The sequence below is a fragment of the Eutrema salsugineum genome, unplaced genomic scaffold (genome assembly GCF_000478725.1).
Source record: "Eutrema salsugineum unplaced genomic scaffold, Eutsalg1_0 scaffold_13, whole genome shotgun sequence".
In the NCBI taxonomy this organism is placed as follows: Eukaryota; Viridiplantae; Streptophyta; class Magnoliopsida; order Brassicales; family Brassicaceae; genus Eutrema; species Eutrema salsugineum.
The window spans coordinates 6,464,135-6,479,405 of NW_006256885.1; the positions used below are offsets into that span (position 1 = coordinate 6,464,135).

The window sequence follows — 15,271 nt, forward strand, 5'->3', positions numbered from 1 at the left end:
AGAGAGTGTCCTTAAAAATGTTGGAGAGTTTAGTGCATAGATTTGTCGAATTTGATATTGTCATATCTCAAAACTCACCAACACTAAATAATCTCTTTGAAGAAAACTCAAGAAGCCAAACATGCAAATTTGATTTTTTTGTTGTGAACGAATATAATCGTGAGTCAAAACGTGTCAAAGATATCATGGAGTTAAAGTTGACCAAGTGATTAGGCAGTCTTTCTAGCGCTGAACCGTGAGTCATGAAGACGCTAGAGAGAATTTTATGAAACTCGTTATTTCACTTTCTTTGTCGTTTGATACATGGTGAATCTTTTATTAACAGAGTCTTGAGAACAACAAAAAAAAAATCAATCATTCAGAAATTAATAACAAGTATACAAAACTTATATCTTAACAACCCCATATTCAAATTTCTTTTGCTGATAACCACAATATTAGTATTTTAAGATTCAAACAATATAATAAACCCACAAACCAATCATATTTCGTCGATCTAGGGGTCGGCGACGATTTTGGAAATGTTTTTCTTTAGAAAGAAATGAAAATGTTTTTATTTTGGAAAGAAAAGAAGAATTAGATAAGAATACTATAGTCACATTAGGACACTTGTGAACGATGTTTATTCATGCCAAACAGAACAGTAGTACCAAATGTAGCTTTGTAATAAACACGTCAAATATTTTGAAAATGATTTTTAAAAAATGATTTCCAATAGATTAGCGGCCTTGATCTTCTTAATTACAGTAGTTTTTTCCCCTAATATTGGGATTAAGAGATTGTTTTGAACTATTCGATCCATAATTACGATGTAATAACCCCTTTTACAAAGCTGCTATAAGTTTTTCGGTATTTATCAGACACAACAATGAATTGTCTTCAACAAACAAAACATATGTAGTTCGATGAATGAGTACTTTACACATAAAAAAATTGACAATTGACATGTATATATTAATAGTATATATTTTTCTTTAGAGTATCGTATAGTTTTTGGTTCGTGAAAGCAAAAGTTGTCTTTTACGTATAGTAAACGAATATTCCACTTATATGCTATTTTGTGGAACACTGGATTTGTAATATTCCCACGACTATCCACTTTTTTCTCTGTTTTACGAATTTTATTGAATATTAATCTTACTACAATACTACTGATGCCTTCTTTATCAAAACTTACTTAATTTTTAATCTTCTATGATTTTTTTGTCGAAATTTATGTAAGTATTTTTTGTTGTTAATCTCACTCAAGATTGAAGAATTTATTTTGAAGTTGAAGTAAAAAGATTAAATAAAAAAAAGAGCAATTCATAACAAAATGGGTTTTCCTTTGGTGATGAAATTCAGCCTCTTCTTACCACATGTCGAATATCAGAAATACCAATCATACCCTCCAATAGATCTACTAATTACGACAAAAGCCTTAGACCTTTCTCGTAATTCTCCCTCCCTTCAGAGACTCGCATCTATTTAAGCAAATTACAGTCTCTCTTAGTCATGGCGGATTTAATTTTCTGGTTATCCAAAACAAACATCTTTTCTCCCTTTCTTGGAAAATCCCCCCAACCGGTAAAATACAATCGACGAAGCAAAAGAAAAGTCTTCTCGACTTGGATTAAAAAAAAAAGAATTATTTCCGAGAATCTTTTTAATAACCCAAGATTTTTTGCCCGAAAAAATTCAATGCAATCAATAGAATAGGAGAATCATAAAATTTCATTTCAATTCAATAGAATCTCGTTTTTTGAGCAACGGGATTCGTCGTTTCTTCCGCGGCTTATAATTTCCTCGGATTCTCCGCGTAAAGTTCCTAATCTGTAAGTTGAATTTGCAATCTGTTCATTTCGTTATTGCGATTTCTGACTCCGAGATTTAGAAAACGTTGGATCCTAGTTTCTTCGTGGACTATTATCGTATTTTGTTGCATCTTTCGAACAATCAAAACCCTGTTTGATTTTATTCTTGTTTGGGTTAGTTCAAAAACTGATGTTTGTTGGAATTGCTAAAGCTGCATGCCCGAAATCGGGCAAGTCTGGTTGGAAACTTGTAATCGAAACATTACCAATGGAACTTGCTGGTTTTTTTTTTTTTAAAAAAATTTGATTTGATTTAATTAGCCTTCTGGGTTTTTCGTTTTTAGTCTCACAGGTTACTTGTTCTCTAATTTTGGATCGTTGGGTTGTTTTGTTTCATCTGCAGGCTGGAATTTACGTTTTTGGTCCAGAAGCTCTCTGGTTTCTATATATGATTAGGACAGTGAAAGTGAAAGACTTTCTCATAGATTTGATGAAATGAGTTTGGTTGGAAGAGTTGGAAGTTTGATTTCTCAGGGGGTTTACTCTGTTGCTACACCATTTCATCCATTTGGTGGTGCCATCGATGTGATCGTTGTTCAGCAAGAAGACGGTTCGTTCCGCAGCACGCCTTGGTATGTTAGGTTTGGTAAGTTCCAAGGTGTCCTTAAAGGCGCCGAGAAGTTTGTGAAGATATCTGTAAATGGCACCGAAGCGGATTTCCACATGTATCTTGATAATTCTGGTGAAGCATATTTCATCAGGGAAGTTGATCCTGCAGCTAATGACACCAACAACTTGATTTCCAATTCTGAGAATAACAATGGTAATGAGAATAACGGCGTGGGTTTTCGACTTGAGCATAGTTTATCGGACGCTGGTGCCGAGGAGTTACGAGAGGGTCTTAACTCTTTGAATCGGCTTGACAGGACAGAGTCCGATTGTAATAGGAGGTATTATGATTTCCAGGACGATCCGCCTTCTCCAACCTCGGAATATGGAAGTGCTCGATTTGATAATCTGAATGTGGAAAGTTATGGGGACTCTCAAGGCTCAGATTCTGAAGTGGTTTTGGTGAGTATTGATGGACATATACTTACAGCTCCTGTGTCAGCGGCAGAACAGGAGGCTGAGAATTTACGGTTAAATACTCCTCAGTTTCACTTGGCCCCTGGTGATGGAACTGAGTTTTGTGAAGGTAATACTGAGTTTGCTTCGTCAGAGACTTCTTGGGATACTGAATACATCAGTAAAGTGGAGGCATCTGATGCTGTTGATATTGGATCTGAAAAAGTAAACATTGGGAGCGTTGAGCGTAATGATTTGGATTCCCATTCTCGTGTTATTACTGAAAAAGATTCTCATGATGCTGAAAGAGATATTATTGGGAACAGTTTCGAGCAGTCTGAGCTGACACAACCTGGTGAGAATGCGAAGTCCGAGGCACCAGCTCCTACTTTTGAGGATCAGAATCTCAAAGAATGTGAGCTTCTACCTACCACCATCACGGAAAATGATAGAAGTGAAGATGAAGTGGCTATTGAAACAATAAATGCTCTTGTTCATGTTTCTGAATCTTCTGCAACCCAAATAACAACAGAAGAAGTGAAAACAGAATCCAGGATATCCGTTGATTCTACTACGGAGTCAGAATGTACAGATGAAGAGAGAAGAATATCTGCGGAAACTGCCATCTTGATTGACAACCAGGAAAGCGAAATTATGGAGTCTGAAGATCAGACTTCTGAGAGAGTCTCTATAGATTCAACGAGGGAGGATAATGAGAAACTAACTCCATCTAAACCGACTGAGGAAGATAAGGAGAACAGGGAGTCCTTGGATTCTGCGACTTCTAGTGTGGACATAAGAAAACCCGATACAGATCTGAGTAAGTAACTTGTTTTTGTGTGTGTCTGAACTGTGACTAGTAGCTGCGTTGTTTTTTGAAAGTGATTTAACTTTACAGGATATGAGCTATCACTTTGCAAGGATGAGCTTCGTCAGGGTATGGGACTTACCGCAGCTGCTGAAGTATTTCATGCGCATCGGATATCTATGGAAGAATATAAAAATTCGGCAACATCGATTCTTGAAAGTGAAAATCTGGTTGTTAGGATTAGAGAAACGTATATGCCATGGAAGAAAGCTGCTCGAATCGTGCTTGGGAAAGCTGTGTTTGATCTAGAGTTAGATATTGAGCCAGATGATGTGATTTCTGTGGAGGAAAATGAATCGGCGAAATCCAAGGACGATGAAACTACAATAACTCCTACTTCATCTGGAAGAAGATGGAGACTCTGGCCCATTCCTTTTAGAAGGGTTAAAACAATCGAGCATACAGGTAGTAACTCCTCGAGCGAAGAAGATCTGTTTGTTGATTCTGAACCTGGCTTACAGAACTCACCGGAAGCACTATCAATCACAGAGAGTCGCCATGAGTCTCCGCGTAGACAACTTGTGAGAACCAATGTCCCTACCAATGAACAGATCGCGTCTCTGAATCTGAAAGATGGTCAGAATATGATAACTTTTAGTTTCTCCACGAGAGTTCTTGGAACACAACAGGTTTGTTGACGGTTACATTAGTTGAAAATATGAATGCACACCAGGGAAAATTCTTCTAACTTTGGTTTGTCAAATACTCTTTGGTTTTTTATTAGGTCGATGCACATATTTACCGGTGGAGATGGGACACCAAGATTGTAATTTCAGATGTTGATGGAACTATAACTAAGTACAGCTTCGGATCCATATGCAGCTAAATTGTTTTCATATTAGAATTATATTATCTAGATTTATGCCAGTGTGATGATCCTTTTGTTGATGTGTTTTGCAGATCTGATGTGTTAGGTCAGTTCATGCCTTTGGTCGGAAAGGACTGGACACAGTCTGGTGTGGCCAAGCTTTTTTCTGCCATAAAGGTAATATTCAAGGTTTAAGTCAGTCTCGCTTCTCACACTTTCTAAATGGGGAAAACATGAGATCCACTACTGCTTATATAAGATACAGTTTGTTCGAGTGGTTGTTTCTTTTCTTGAGGAACAGTTTGGATATATTAAAAATCGGCACCCTGTAATAATGGATCTCACTTTATGCTTCTCATTGGTTTGGATATTTTAGGAGAATGGATATCAGCTGCTGTTTCTGAGCGCTCGTGCCATTGTTCAGGCATATCTAACAAGAAGTTTCTTGAATAATCTAAAGCAGGTAAGTAAGACTGAGATCGTTTTACCTTTGAATTGGCACTACCCTTAAATCCACACTTAAATCATTTTTAATAACATAAGTCTAAGGAACTGAAAACGATGTCGTGTGAGGCTATCTATAACCTGTTGTTATGAGATCTCTCTTCTTCTTATGGATTTTTTTTTTCCGGCTTGCAGGACGGAAAAGCTCTGCCAACCGGTCCTGTAGTCATTTCACCAGACGGGCTATTTCCAGCATTGTACCGTGAAGGTTGGTTTGAATGCCTTGGAGATTCATTAGTAGCCTATGTTTTATTCAGTAATAAGGATCTTTGATTTTTCGCAGTGATAAGAAGAGCGCCTCACGAATTCAAGATCGCATGTTTGGAGGTAAATTTTTTATCTTATTATTTTCTGGGAAATAAGAGAGAACGGTTAAAACCAGCGGCATATTTTGATGAAAGAATTTTGTTTTACAAATGTAATGTGCAGGATATCAGGAAACTCTTCCCAAAGGATTACAACCCGTTCTACGCTGGATTTGGAAATAGAGACACCGATGAGCTGAGTTACAGAAAACTCGGAATCCCGAAAGGAAAGATATTCATAATCAACCCAAAGGTATTTTTAAATCTCCTAGAATCGGACATGCATATGATTATTTTTGTTGAAATCTACTGAGACACTCGCTGTTTACAAATGGACCAGGGAGAGGTAGCAACAGGACATCGCATAGATATCAAGAAGTCATACACATCACTTCATACTCTTGTCAACGACATGTTTCCTCCAAATTCGCTTGTTGAGCAGGTAACTAAAGCTAGAAGCTTTTAGCAAATGCAATGCAATGTAATGTAGTTTCATTAATGGTTTCAAGTGTTTGTTTACACATCCACAGGAAGATTACAACCATTGGAACTTCTGGAAAGTACCAGTAGAAGAGGTTGATTAGAAATGAGCTGCAGATTGGGTCCAACATGGCGGCGGCTGCGAAAGCTCCATTATTGGACTTTTGTAAGCCTTTTCTATGACTTTGTACACAAGAAAGAGCTGGTCTATTTTGTAATGTCTCATGTAGGAGTTAACAAACTAGGGAAAGAATTATATATAAGCTGTGACATGTTCTGTATAAGACCTTATTTTTTAGATTTTTTTTTTAAATACACAGAGAACAAAGAAGACTAAAATCTTTGTATTTGGATAGAAGAAAAAAAAATGCAAAAATAACATAAACTATGGCAAAAATTTACAAGATAAAACATAATCTCTCAAAAATGTAAATGTAAAAGAAAAAGAAAACGTAATCTAACCAAACCAAAACATTTTGACAGAAGCTAGTAATCATTGAGTTTAATTCAATGGCATTTTTGACAGAAGCTTGTAATCGAAATGGAAAAAGTTTTTTCTTCTACAAGTAACTATTTTTTCTTCTACAAGTAACTATTTTTCTTCAATGAATTCATATACCTTTGGCAGCTAACAAGTAATTTCTATCTAATTACCTGCTTCATTGATATGTTAGCTCATTTTTTGAATAAACAATTGTTTTCTTTTTTTTTTTCTTTGCGTCACAATTAGTAAGACATAGTTCAACTTTCCTCGTTAAAAATTGAAAAACTACACTTACAATGATCAAAAAAAAAAAAAAACATGAACTTCCATCATCATAAATCAGATAGCGTAAATTGGATTGACCTCCGATTCAGTCTCCGACGGATTCGCATGATGCCAAGAGCTCGTCCCAGGTCTAGCAAATTTCTTCTTCTCCTTCTTCCTCACTTTCCTCGTCCTCTTCGATTTCACAACATAATAAGTCATTATACTCAAAATTCCTGCCATCGTCACGGTTCCTATGACCGTAACCACAACCGCGGCGTATCTGTTTCTCCGACCAACCACAATGTACGAGGAAGAAATGAATGCCACGGTGGTGCAGACAGAGGCAAGCCACATCAGCTTATTGATTACTTCCACCACACGTCTCTCCGTTTTAGTCTCTCCTCTTACTAGCGTGATTTGCACGACAACTACTGCTAACGAAGTGAAGAGCGCAATCGCGTTGAATATAAAGAATATCTTGAAGGATGTTGCGTGTACCATCACGGCCACACCGTGGTCGTCGTCTCCTCCTGGTACCGTGAAAATGGCTGCAAATGCCACCGTGGCGAAGAGAACAGCCACGACTGTTACAGAGTTGGTCGCATTGTTGATTCCAGCTCTATGGAGTTTCCTTAGCTCCTTGGCGATGCCGTCTACGTTCTTGTTGGTTTTTCTGGTTTGTTCGAGCTGCGTGTGAACGTCTTTCTTGATCTCGGTTACGGTTTTGCGCAGCTCGTCTCTTGGCTGGTTTAGCTCGTTGGCTTTGAGCGCGCCACAACGCGATAATATGTCTTTGATCTCTGCAGTTTCCTCTGAGTGTGTGAGCCCTTCAGCGATGTCGTACGCGGTTTTATGGTCTCGTGTTAGCGCATTCACGTTTGTATCCGGAAGTTGTAACAGCTCATTCACAATCTGATAATCAAAACCAAGAATCAAGAATTAAAGAATCAAACCGAATATAAGAATCAATTTTTCGTTATTTTACCTCTGCTCTTTTCTTTCGTGTAGCGATATGCAACACGGTGTTTCCGAATTTATCAGGAAGCATGACGATAGCTGGATCAGCACGAAGGAGTAACCTCACGACTTGTGAGCTAACTCCTTTCACAGCCATATGCAAAGATGTTTGTCCTTTCTTGTCTGTTCGTCTTGCTAATTGCGGGTCTTTATCGAGCAACGTTCTCACAATGTCTACATGACCTTGACGTGCAGCGAGGTGAAGCGCGTTCTTTCCATTGGATCTTGAAATCTCGAGGAGGCTTGAGTCTTTAGCAAGTAATTCTTCAACTACTTCTGAATGCCCTCGTGTAGCAGCTGATACAAGTGGGGTTGCGTTTGATTGAGCTACGGTTTTACTCAATTGAGGTTCACGCTCAAGCAGTAACTGGACAATAGCTGCATTAAAGAAGCACGAGGTTTCACCAAAAGAAGGACCAGAGAAAGAATGTTTTGAATGTTTTTGGTTCAGTGAGACTTACATCTATGGCCTTGACTGCAAGCGATGTGTAAAGCGTCGAATCCAGAAAGATTCTTCTGCATAAGAGACTCTTTGGTCGTGTAACGCAACAGCTCCTTGACAACATCAATATTGCCTTTCTCTGCCGCTGTAAAAAGCGGTGTCTCTCCTAATTCATTCACCTCGTTTACCACTGATGTCATTATTTGTGCTACCTTTTTCAGTTTTCAACACAAGACAATGGAAATAAACTTTCATCAACACACTTTTCAGCTGTATTCATGCTTAACAAACATCACACATACACACACAAAAATACTTAGAAGGAGTCATCATACCTCGTCATCAAAATCAGCTCCTGTAATGGTACCAGTAATCTGAGAATCAATGTCACTAAGAATCTGCTTAACAGAAGCCAAATCTCCTCGTTGAGCAGCTAGGTGAAGCTCGGTGTCGTTGTGGCGTCCTGTGACTTGTTTCACATACTTCTTTTTACCCGTTGGATCAAACCGTTTCCCCGAATTGGAAAGTCCCAAGGACTTGCTTGAATTGGACACCATTAAAGCCTTGCCTGAATTGGACAGAACCAGAGTCTTCCTTGGGGTTGGGGTTGGCGACAAGTCGGCTACAGTACTCCCCGTGGGGCTCACCGGATCCGTTGCCAAACCCTTCTCCATATCCGGTTCCAGTTCCTTCTCTGCAAAGGTCAGATTGATTACACCTTGTTTGTTTTTTTGTTTGTTTGTGTATCACGCAAATGATAAATAAATCCATTGAAGAAATTAAAAAGCCAGCCTAAGATCCCAATTCAAGACCTAGCCCTAATTTCACAAACAGAGGAATCCCAAAAGGAACATAAAAACTGTAACTACTCTCTTAACACGTTTTCGCAACAGAATTTCGTAGCTCAGAATCTAAAATGAAGGAGAATGAGAAATCGTTGTACCTTCTTCGATTCTGGATCCCATTTTGAGAGATAATAACAGAGGGATTTCAAAGCGGAATCATGATATTATAAGATGGTATATCGACCACCGATTTGTGTTCTCCGATTGGAGAAGAAGAATATATAAGCCGTGAGAGCCTTCGTCGTCGCTGGCCACCGGTACCTTCAGTGACACGGAAAGGGTTTGAGATCCGATTATGGTTATTGGTACGAGAAGCAGAGAGCTTTACCCTTTTTTGGGTGTAATTTGGGTTGTCTTCTTTCTTCTTCAGTTAGGGATATTTGCCACGTCATAATCTTTCCACACAAGAAAGACACAGATATGGTTTTCAGATACGTCATTCATTTTAGTTGAACCCTCTTTTAGAAAGTTGCTCTGTCCCAAATACGGTTTAGGAAATATTGTAACCGGAAAGAATATTTGGTTTGTCAACAATTGGGATTGGTACTTAAGTTTCCGGTCCGCTTTGGTATGTTTTTTTTATATTGGAAGGTTTTTAAATTCACACTTTTTTCAACATTCAATAATAATAGAGTATTATCATCCCATAATAATAACTTTAAAAAAATTTAGGCGAATCTTGCCTAAAATAAATAAATAAACTTCATATATCACGCTCAAATATCTAATAAAATTCCAAAATATAATATCTAATTCACTGTCGGCAACAACAACAAAAAAAAAAAAAGGAAAAAGGGGACAAAATATGATTATTATTCTCCCACAGTTCCAACAAAGCTAACATCAATGGTGAGTTGCAGTTGCAACAAAGAGCAATTATATCCCAAAAAAACCCCCAAAAATACAAAAACTGAAACTGTCCGAAATTAAATTCGAGATTTAATATAAATAGATTATGGGAAACCTACACGGCCTCCACAGGTCCCATCACGCCGGAGAAACCTCCAACGCCCATTTCCCACCGTCTCTAGCTCCGCCGTCTTCATCGTCACCATCCCGTCCCCACATGACGACCGTGGAACCTTATTGCCACGTAGACTCCAGCCTCCGCTCTCTCGCCGGAAAGGCCGAGGGTTTTGGCCGCGCCGCCGTCGGTGGTCTTAGCGGCCCGATTTGCCGTGTCACTTCTCTAGCTGGTAAATTCAATAGTGTCCTGTCTTTCAATTAGTCCTCCATTGCTTAGACTCTTTTTATTGGATCCTTCTCTTTTTATTTCTTTACTTTAAAAAAAAAAAAAATGTTTACGCCTATTTTTTTATTTATTGGATCAGTCAATGTTTTCTTTAGGAACAAAAAGTTTCATATAACTGTAATAAAAGATTATCGAAGTATTTTATTTTTCTTGATCGATTATATTTGTATTGGATATCGCCAGAACGGATTTTTACTTGCATATATACAGAACATTTCTTTTCAAATTTGGTGATTGGGTCATTTACGTCATATGTGTGTTATTGAAATGATCGTTGATGTGAAATGGAACTCCCATTGGATTTGGATCCAATACTTGTTATTGCAGACGAGGGTCCAGGATCGTTACGAGAGGCTTGTAAGAGGCCAGACCCGTTATGGATTGTGTTCGATGTGTCCGGAACGATCAATCTGTCATCGTTTGTGAACGTATCATCGCACAAAACAGTGGACGGAAGAGGGCAAAGGGTGAAGATAACGGGGAAAGGGTTAAGGCTAAAACAATGTGAAAACGTTATAATATGTAACCTTGAATTCGAAGGCGGTGTAGGACCAGACGCAGACGCGATTCAGATCAAACCAAAATCAAGCAACATTTGGATTGATCGCTGTAGTCTCAAGAATTACCATGACGGTTTGATTGATATCACACGAGAAAGCACTGACATTACCGTCTCAAGGTTTGTCTCTCAAATCTTATGTGTTCTTTCTTTCTTGGTCTCACTTTTGGTTTAGTTTTATATAACCAACTGTGTTAACTATTAAGATAAATAAAAGTATTTTTGATAAAATTGTCAGATGCCATTTCATGAACCACAACAAGACGATGTTGATAGGAGCGGACGAAAGCCACGTGACGGACCGATGCATAAGAGTTACGATTCATCACTGCTTCTTCGACGGTACACGTCAGCGACACCCTCGAGTTCGCTTCGCAAAAATCCATCTCTACAACAACTACACTCGTCACTGGGCCATCTACGCCGTCGGAGCCGGCGTTGAATCTCAGGTGCGTCATAAAAGAAAAAAACATATATACACATATATTTATACGATTCATCGGTTATAAGTGTGTTTCATATATTTATTATTTATCTTGTTTTGATAGATATACTCTCAGTGCAACATATATGAAGCTGGAGAGAAGAAGACCGTCTTTAAGTACATCACCGAGAAGGTAAAATCTACTTTGTATTCTTTAGGTTGTGAAAACGTTGTATATTTCTACCCTTTTTTAGCTAGCGTCAAGGATCCCATAATATTATCTTAATTAAACTCATGAGTTCTATGCGTCATACTATATAAAATGTTAGTGTAACATTAATCAACGTTATATTTTTCTTTGTTTGGTGATTAGGCGGGGGATAAAGAGAAACCTGAAGCTGGTTTCATTAGATCAGAAGGAGATTGGTTGTTGAATGGTGCCAAGTCGTGTCTTAGCCACAACGGAGAGCGCCACGTGTTCTCTCCGACCCAACACTATTCTGAATGGACCGTCGAATCGCCAACTGAGAAACTCAAGAACTTTATGAAACACTCGACCGGCTGGCAGAACCTTCCGCTTCCACCCGACCAAACTACGAGCACCGCATAGTTCTTAGCTATTACAATGTTTGAATCTTCTCCAACCAGCTCTCATTTCTAGTTTCGGGGTTTGAAAATATTATTTCCCACGATGTTATATTATGGATGCAAACTTTGGCTGCAGAAATTTAATAATTTGGATTAACTCAATTATATTGGGGCGAAGTTTCTTCTAGTTTCTTTTGGTGAGTAAATTAGGACCTGAATTGTTGATCTATGTCAGTGGCTAAGGTATCTGACTCCAGACATCTCAAGATTCCCAACGTATTCGTTTTGTCTCAATAAACCTTGCATTTTCATTCATTTTAAAAAAGAAAACTTTTTATAATTCCTAGTATTGATTGATTTTCATCTTACGGTTAAGAAAAATTTTGACTGATGAAAAAAACGAAACTAATCATAAATAAAAAAAAAAGCAGTTTCACAAAAACTAGTCTAACACAAACATTTTTTTTTTCGTTCATTCATTGAAGAGTCTACGAGGCTTATCACGAGGCGCCTGCACCTTCGCCGCCAGAAAGTGTGAAATCAAATGTTTTTATGTTTTTTTTTTGGCAACTCGGATCTTGTTATGCACATTTTAAGGTTTTATGTATTTATTAAAGTGAACGAGGTACATAACAACGGTTAACCCTAAATTTAGGAAAGTAACAAGGAATTGCAATAACTCTCTATTTATAATTTGTAACGAGTCTACAGAATTTATGGCTCCTCGGCTCTGTCAAGTCGCCTCCCGTTGATTGGTTCCATAAAAGTATGCGTAATCTCTACAAATGTTGGTTACGTGACTTGACTTTGATTCTTCTAGATACCTCCCGGTCCTCACCCACACTTAATGGACCAAAGACTCCACACCTATAAGTATGATACTGAATTAATGGTCGCATTTACAATTTGCCATTGATTAACAGATAGTTGTAATACTATATTACACCAAATGAATATACCGTGTTACTCGTAATTTGTAACCCATTACACCTTTAATCGTATCAAACGAGAAGTAAAAAAAAATGAATATCTCATATCTATATTACTATATAGTGGAGTATAACTTTCTCTATAGGATAATTTTTTTATTTTTCCGGCAATATCATAGGGTGAAAAATGGCGGGGAAATATATAGTAATATGTTTGATTTCTCCTTCAAAATCTTCTGCATGACAAAGATCGGGGCTTTCGTCCAGGATTGTGAGGAGGAGGTGTAAGAAGATCGAAAGATGTCGAAGACACATATGTTTTCTCCGAAACACCAACCCCGCTAAACAACTCCGACAATTGGTTTCCGATATCTTCAGGGGTATATCTGACATTCCACCCACCTTCCGTTCCCGCCAACATAGCGGCGTTTCTATGCGCGTTGTAAAAATCGCGATAAACCGGCAACAGCTTTTTCCCGATCGAAACTCTCATCTCTTCCCTCAGTTTCGGATCAGGTACGACGCAAACGCTCTGTGACTCGCACGCGCTCTCGAAACTCTCGTTGAACTTCTCGAATTGAATCTTCGCTTCCTCCGGCGAAATCTCTACCGCCTCCGAAGTACTAATATCAGGACACAGCGACGAGAGTGGACCCCAAGCAAGCCGCTCGTAGCTTTTAGCGAACTGCCTGACTTTCTCGAAATGCCTCGCGATCCAATCGTCGCCGAGGAGCTGCTTCAGGCACGTGGAGCGTGCGCGTGACGCCACGTGCTGGAGGTTGTTGGCTAAGAAGAGATACTGCATCGAGAATTCCTTGTACATCTCAGATTTTCCGTCGATCTTGCATAAGAGGACGAGAATCATCCACGCGAATCTCACTCTCACCTCCGAAGCCGGAGATCCGTCGGATTCCGAGGCATTGAAGTACGATTTCGGAAGCAACGGTTTAGCGGAAGAGGAAGATGATCCGTCGAGGATGGTCACGAGAGAACTACTGTAATCCGCGAGGCGAGAGAGGTAATCCATGGCGGAGATAGTCATCGGATGCACTCCTCCACCAGTAACCACCGTCTTCGACGAATCTTTCCGTATCTCGGATTCGAAATCCAACAGATGAGAAATAATCGACTCACTGAGTCGGTTAAGCGAGTTGTGAGCTTGAGATCGAACAGAGGAGAGTGACGGGGAGGAGAAGATCGATTCGATCGCCGGTAAGTTCTCCGTGATTGTGCGATACATATCCAGCAAAGGGAAAATCTTATCCGGGTTTGGATTTTTCTTATCTCTCACGGCAACGATATCCGGGAATCCAAACAGAAGAAGAGCTCCTTCCTTGGTGATCTCTCGGAAACATGACTCTCTGAGAGAAACAGAGGATTCGAAGACTTCATCGCAGAGTGTCTTTTCACCGTCGAAGAGAGTCTTCGTCGACACCTTAACCGCTTCGACCCAGCTCTTCATCTTCAACTCAATAACCTCACATGGCATCTTCTTCGCCTTGGAAGAGCTTATTTTCTCGACTCCGAGTCGGTAAATCCCTTCGTCGACTATCGATTTTCTGATGGATTTAAACGTAGTCGCACACTCTTTCGCGTAACCTGCGGCGATCATGCACTCTGCGATGGATTTAAGCTCCGTCGTCGAGTTCTTCGACACCTCTTCAACTTCGACGATGGAATCTCCAGCAGGACGAGACTCATGCCAAACGTCGTCTTCGTTTGATACGACAGAGGTAGGCGATCTACTCGAGACGGATTCGGGATCCAAATGCGCACGATTCATTGACAGAATCTGCTGAAACTCATTCTGAAGCCTTTTCATAGCGATCTGCATCAGTTTCTGGGCTCTAAGGAGATTCTCTGAATTCGGATCTTCTCTAATCAACGAATCCATCGCGTTCTGCAGTTCCTTGACGCGTCTCACGAACTTCTTCGCCTCTCGTTTGCTCTCGCAAAACAGAGAGTAAAATTTCGTTGCGGAAACATACTCTGTGTTCCATTTCTCGATTATCTCTGCGGCGTTATCGATCGTCCGGTCGATTTCCGATGACGACTCGAAACTCTTGCTAGGTAATGATGAAAGAGAAAGAGAAGGTCTTTTCCTTGAAGATGTTATCTTAGAGAAGAAACTGAAACCGCTCTTGCTTCTCATCTTGATCCGTTTTTTTCAAATGTCTTGCATGAATTTTGAAGGAGAAACAAAAAGAATGGATTTTGCATTAAATAATGAAACGCCTCACCTTCTATGTGGATTCAAGAACCAGGTGGTGAAAGGGGTTCCCTTTTTGAAGAACCTACCACTGAATCCAGATTCAGGGAGGCGTCGTTAGAACAGATAAACTCTAGATCTATTATCTGTTACACATTGATTGTGTAAGATCATTTAGGTCGTTTATCGTTGTGGTCATAAACAATGACCGAGAAATATGAGGAAAGGTGTGGCGTTGACCTTTGACTCATCCTTGCCCTTCACGTGTCATCGTCATGGACATCAATGTGTTTTTTCTTTCAAATATGAGATAACTTTGAATGACTTTAATATCTTTTTTTTTTCTTCTACTTAAATTTCTATATATATAGATGACTGAATATTTGTATGTTATTTTTTGCTGTATAGCTAGACCTAATTTTATAAGTTCTT

At 39.2% G+C, this 15,271-nt stretch overlaps 4 protein-coding genes across 4 annotated transcripts; 2 read left to right on the forward strand and 2 right to left on the reverse strand.

Moving 5' to 3' along the window:
* Positions 1-1,523: 1,523 nt before the first annotated feature.
* Positions 1,524-6,138, forward strand: LOC18023862 (phosphatidate phosphatase PAH1). The gene is made up of 11 exons (XM_006407602.2): positions 1,524-1,814; positions 2,197-3,678; positions 3,757-4,355; positions 4,451-4,524; positions 4,627-4,711; positions 4,911-4,997; positions 5,174-5,246; positions 5,322-5,365; positions 5,468-5,596; positions 5,684-5,785; positions 5,874-6,138. Exons 2-11 carry the CDS (start codon positions 2,289-2,291, stop codon positions 5,925-5,927), a joined length of 2,637 nt encoding a protein of 878 aa, XP_006407665.1. The 5' UTR covers positions 1,524-1,814; positions 2,197-2,288; the 3' UTR covers positions 5,928-6,138.
* Positions 6,139-6,646: 508 nt separating this feature from the next.
* LOC18023863 (ankyrin repeat-containing protein ITN1) lies at positions 6,647-8,998 on the reverse strand. The gene is made up of 5 exons (XM_006407603.1): positions 8,977-8,998; positions 8,369-8,727; positions 8,053-8,245; positions 7,560-7,969; positions 6,647-7,486 (listed from the first exon to the last, which is right to left on the reverse strand). The coding sequence occupies exons 1-5, from the start codon at positions 8,996-8,998 to the stop codon at positions 6,647-6,649; spliced, it is 1,824 nt and encodes a 607-aa protein (XP_006407666.1).
* Positions 8,999-9,725: 727 nt separating this feature from the next.
* On the forward strand, positions 9,726-11,892 carry LOC18023864 (putative pectate lyase 21). The gene is made up of 5 exons (XM_006407604.2): positions 9,726-10,074; positions 10,458-10,809; positions 10,928-11,138; positions 11,238-11,306; positions 11,487-11,892. Exons 1-5 carry the CDS (start codon positions 9,834-9,836, stop codon positions 11,721-11,723), a joined length of 1,110 nt encoding a protein of 369 aa, XP_006407667.1. The 5' UTR covers positions 9,726-9,833; the 3' UTR covers positions 11,724-11,892.
* Positions 11,893-12,601: 709 nt separating this feature from the next.
* LOC18023865 (exocyst complex component EXO70H1) lies at positions 12,602-14,967 on the reverse strand. Its single transcript, XM_006407605.2, has one exon. It carries the CDS (start codon positions 14,780-14,782, stop codon positions 12,857-12,859), a length of 1,926 nt encoding a protein of 641 aa, XP_006407668.1. The 5' UTR covers positions 14,783-14,967; the 3' UTR covers positions 12,602-12,856.
* Positions 14,968-15,271: the final 304 nt, after the last annotated feature.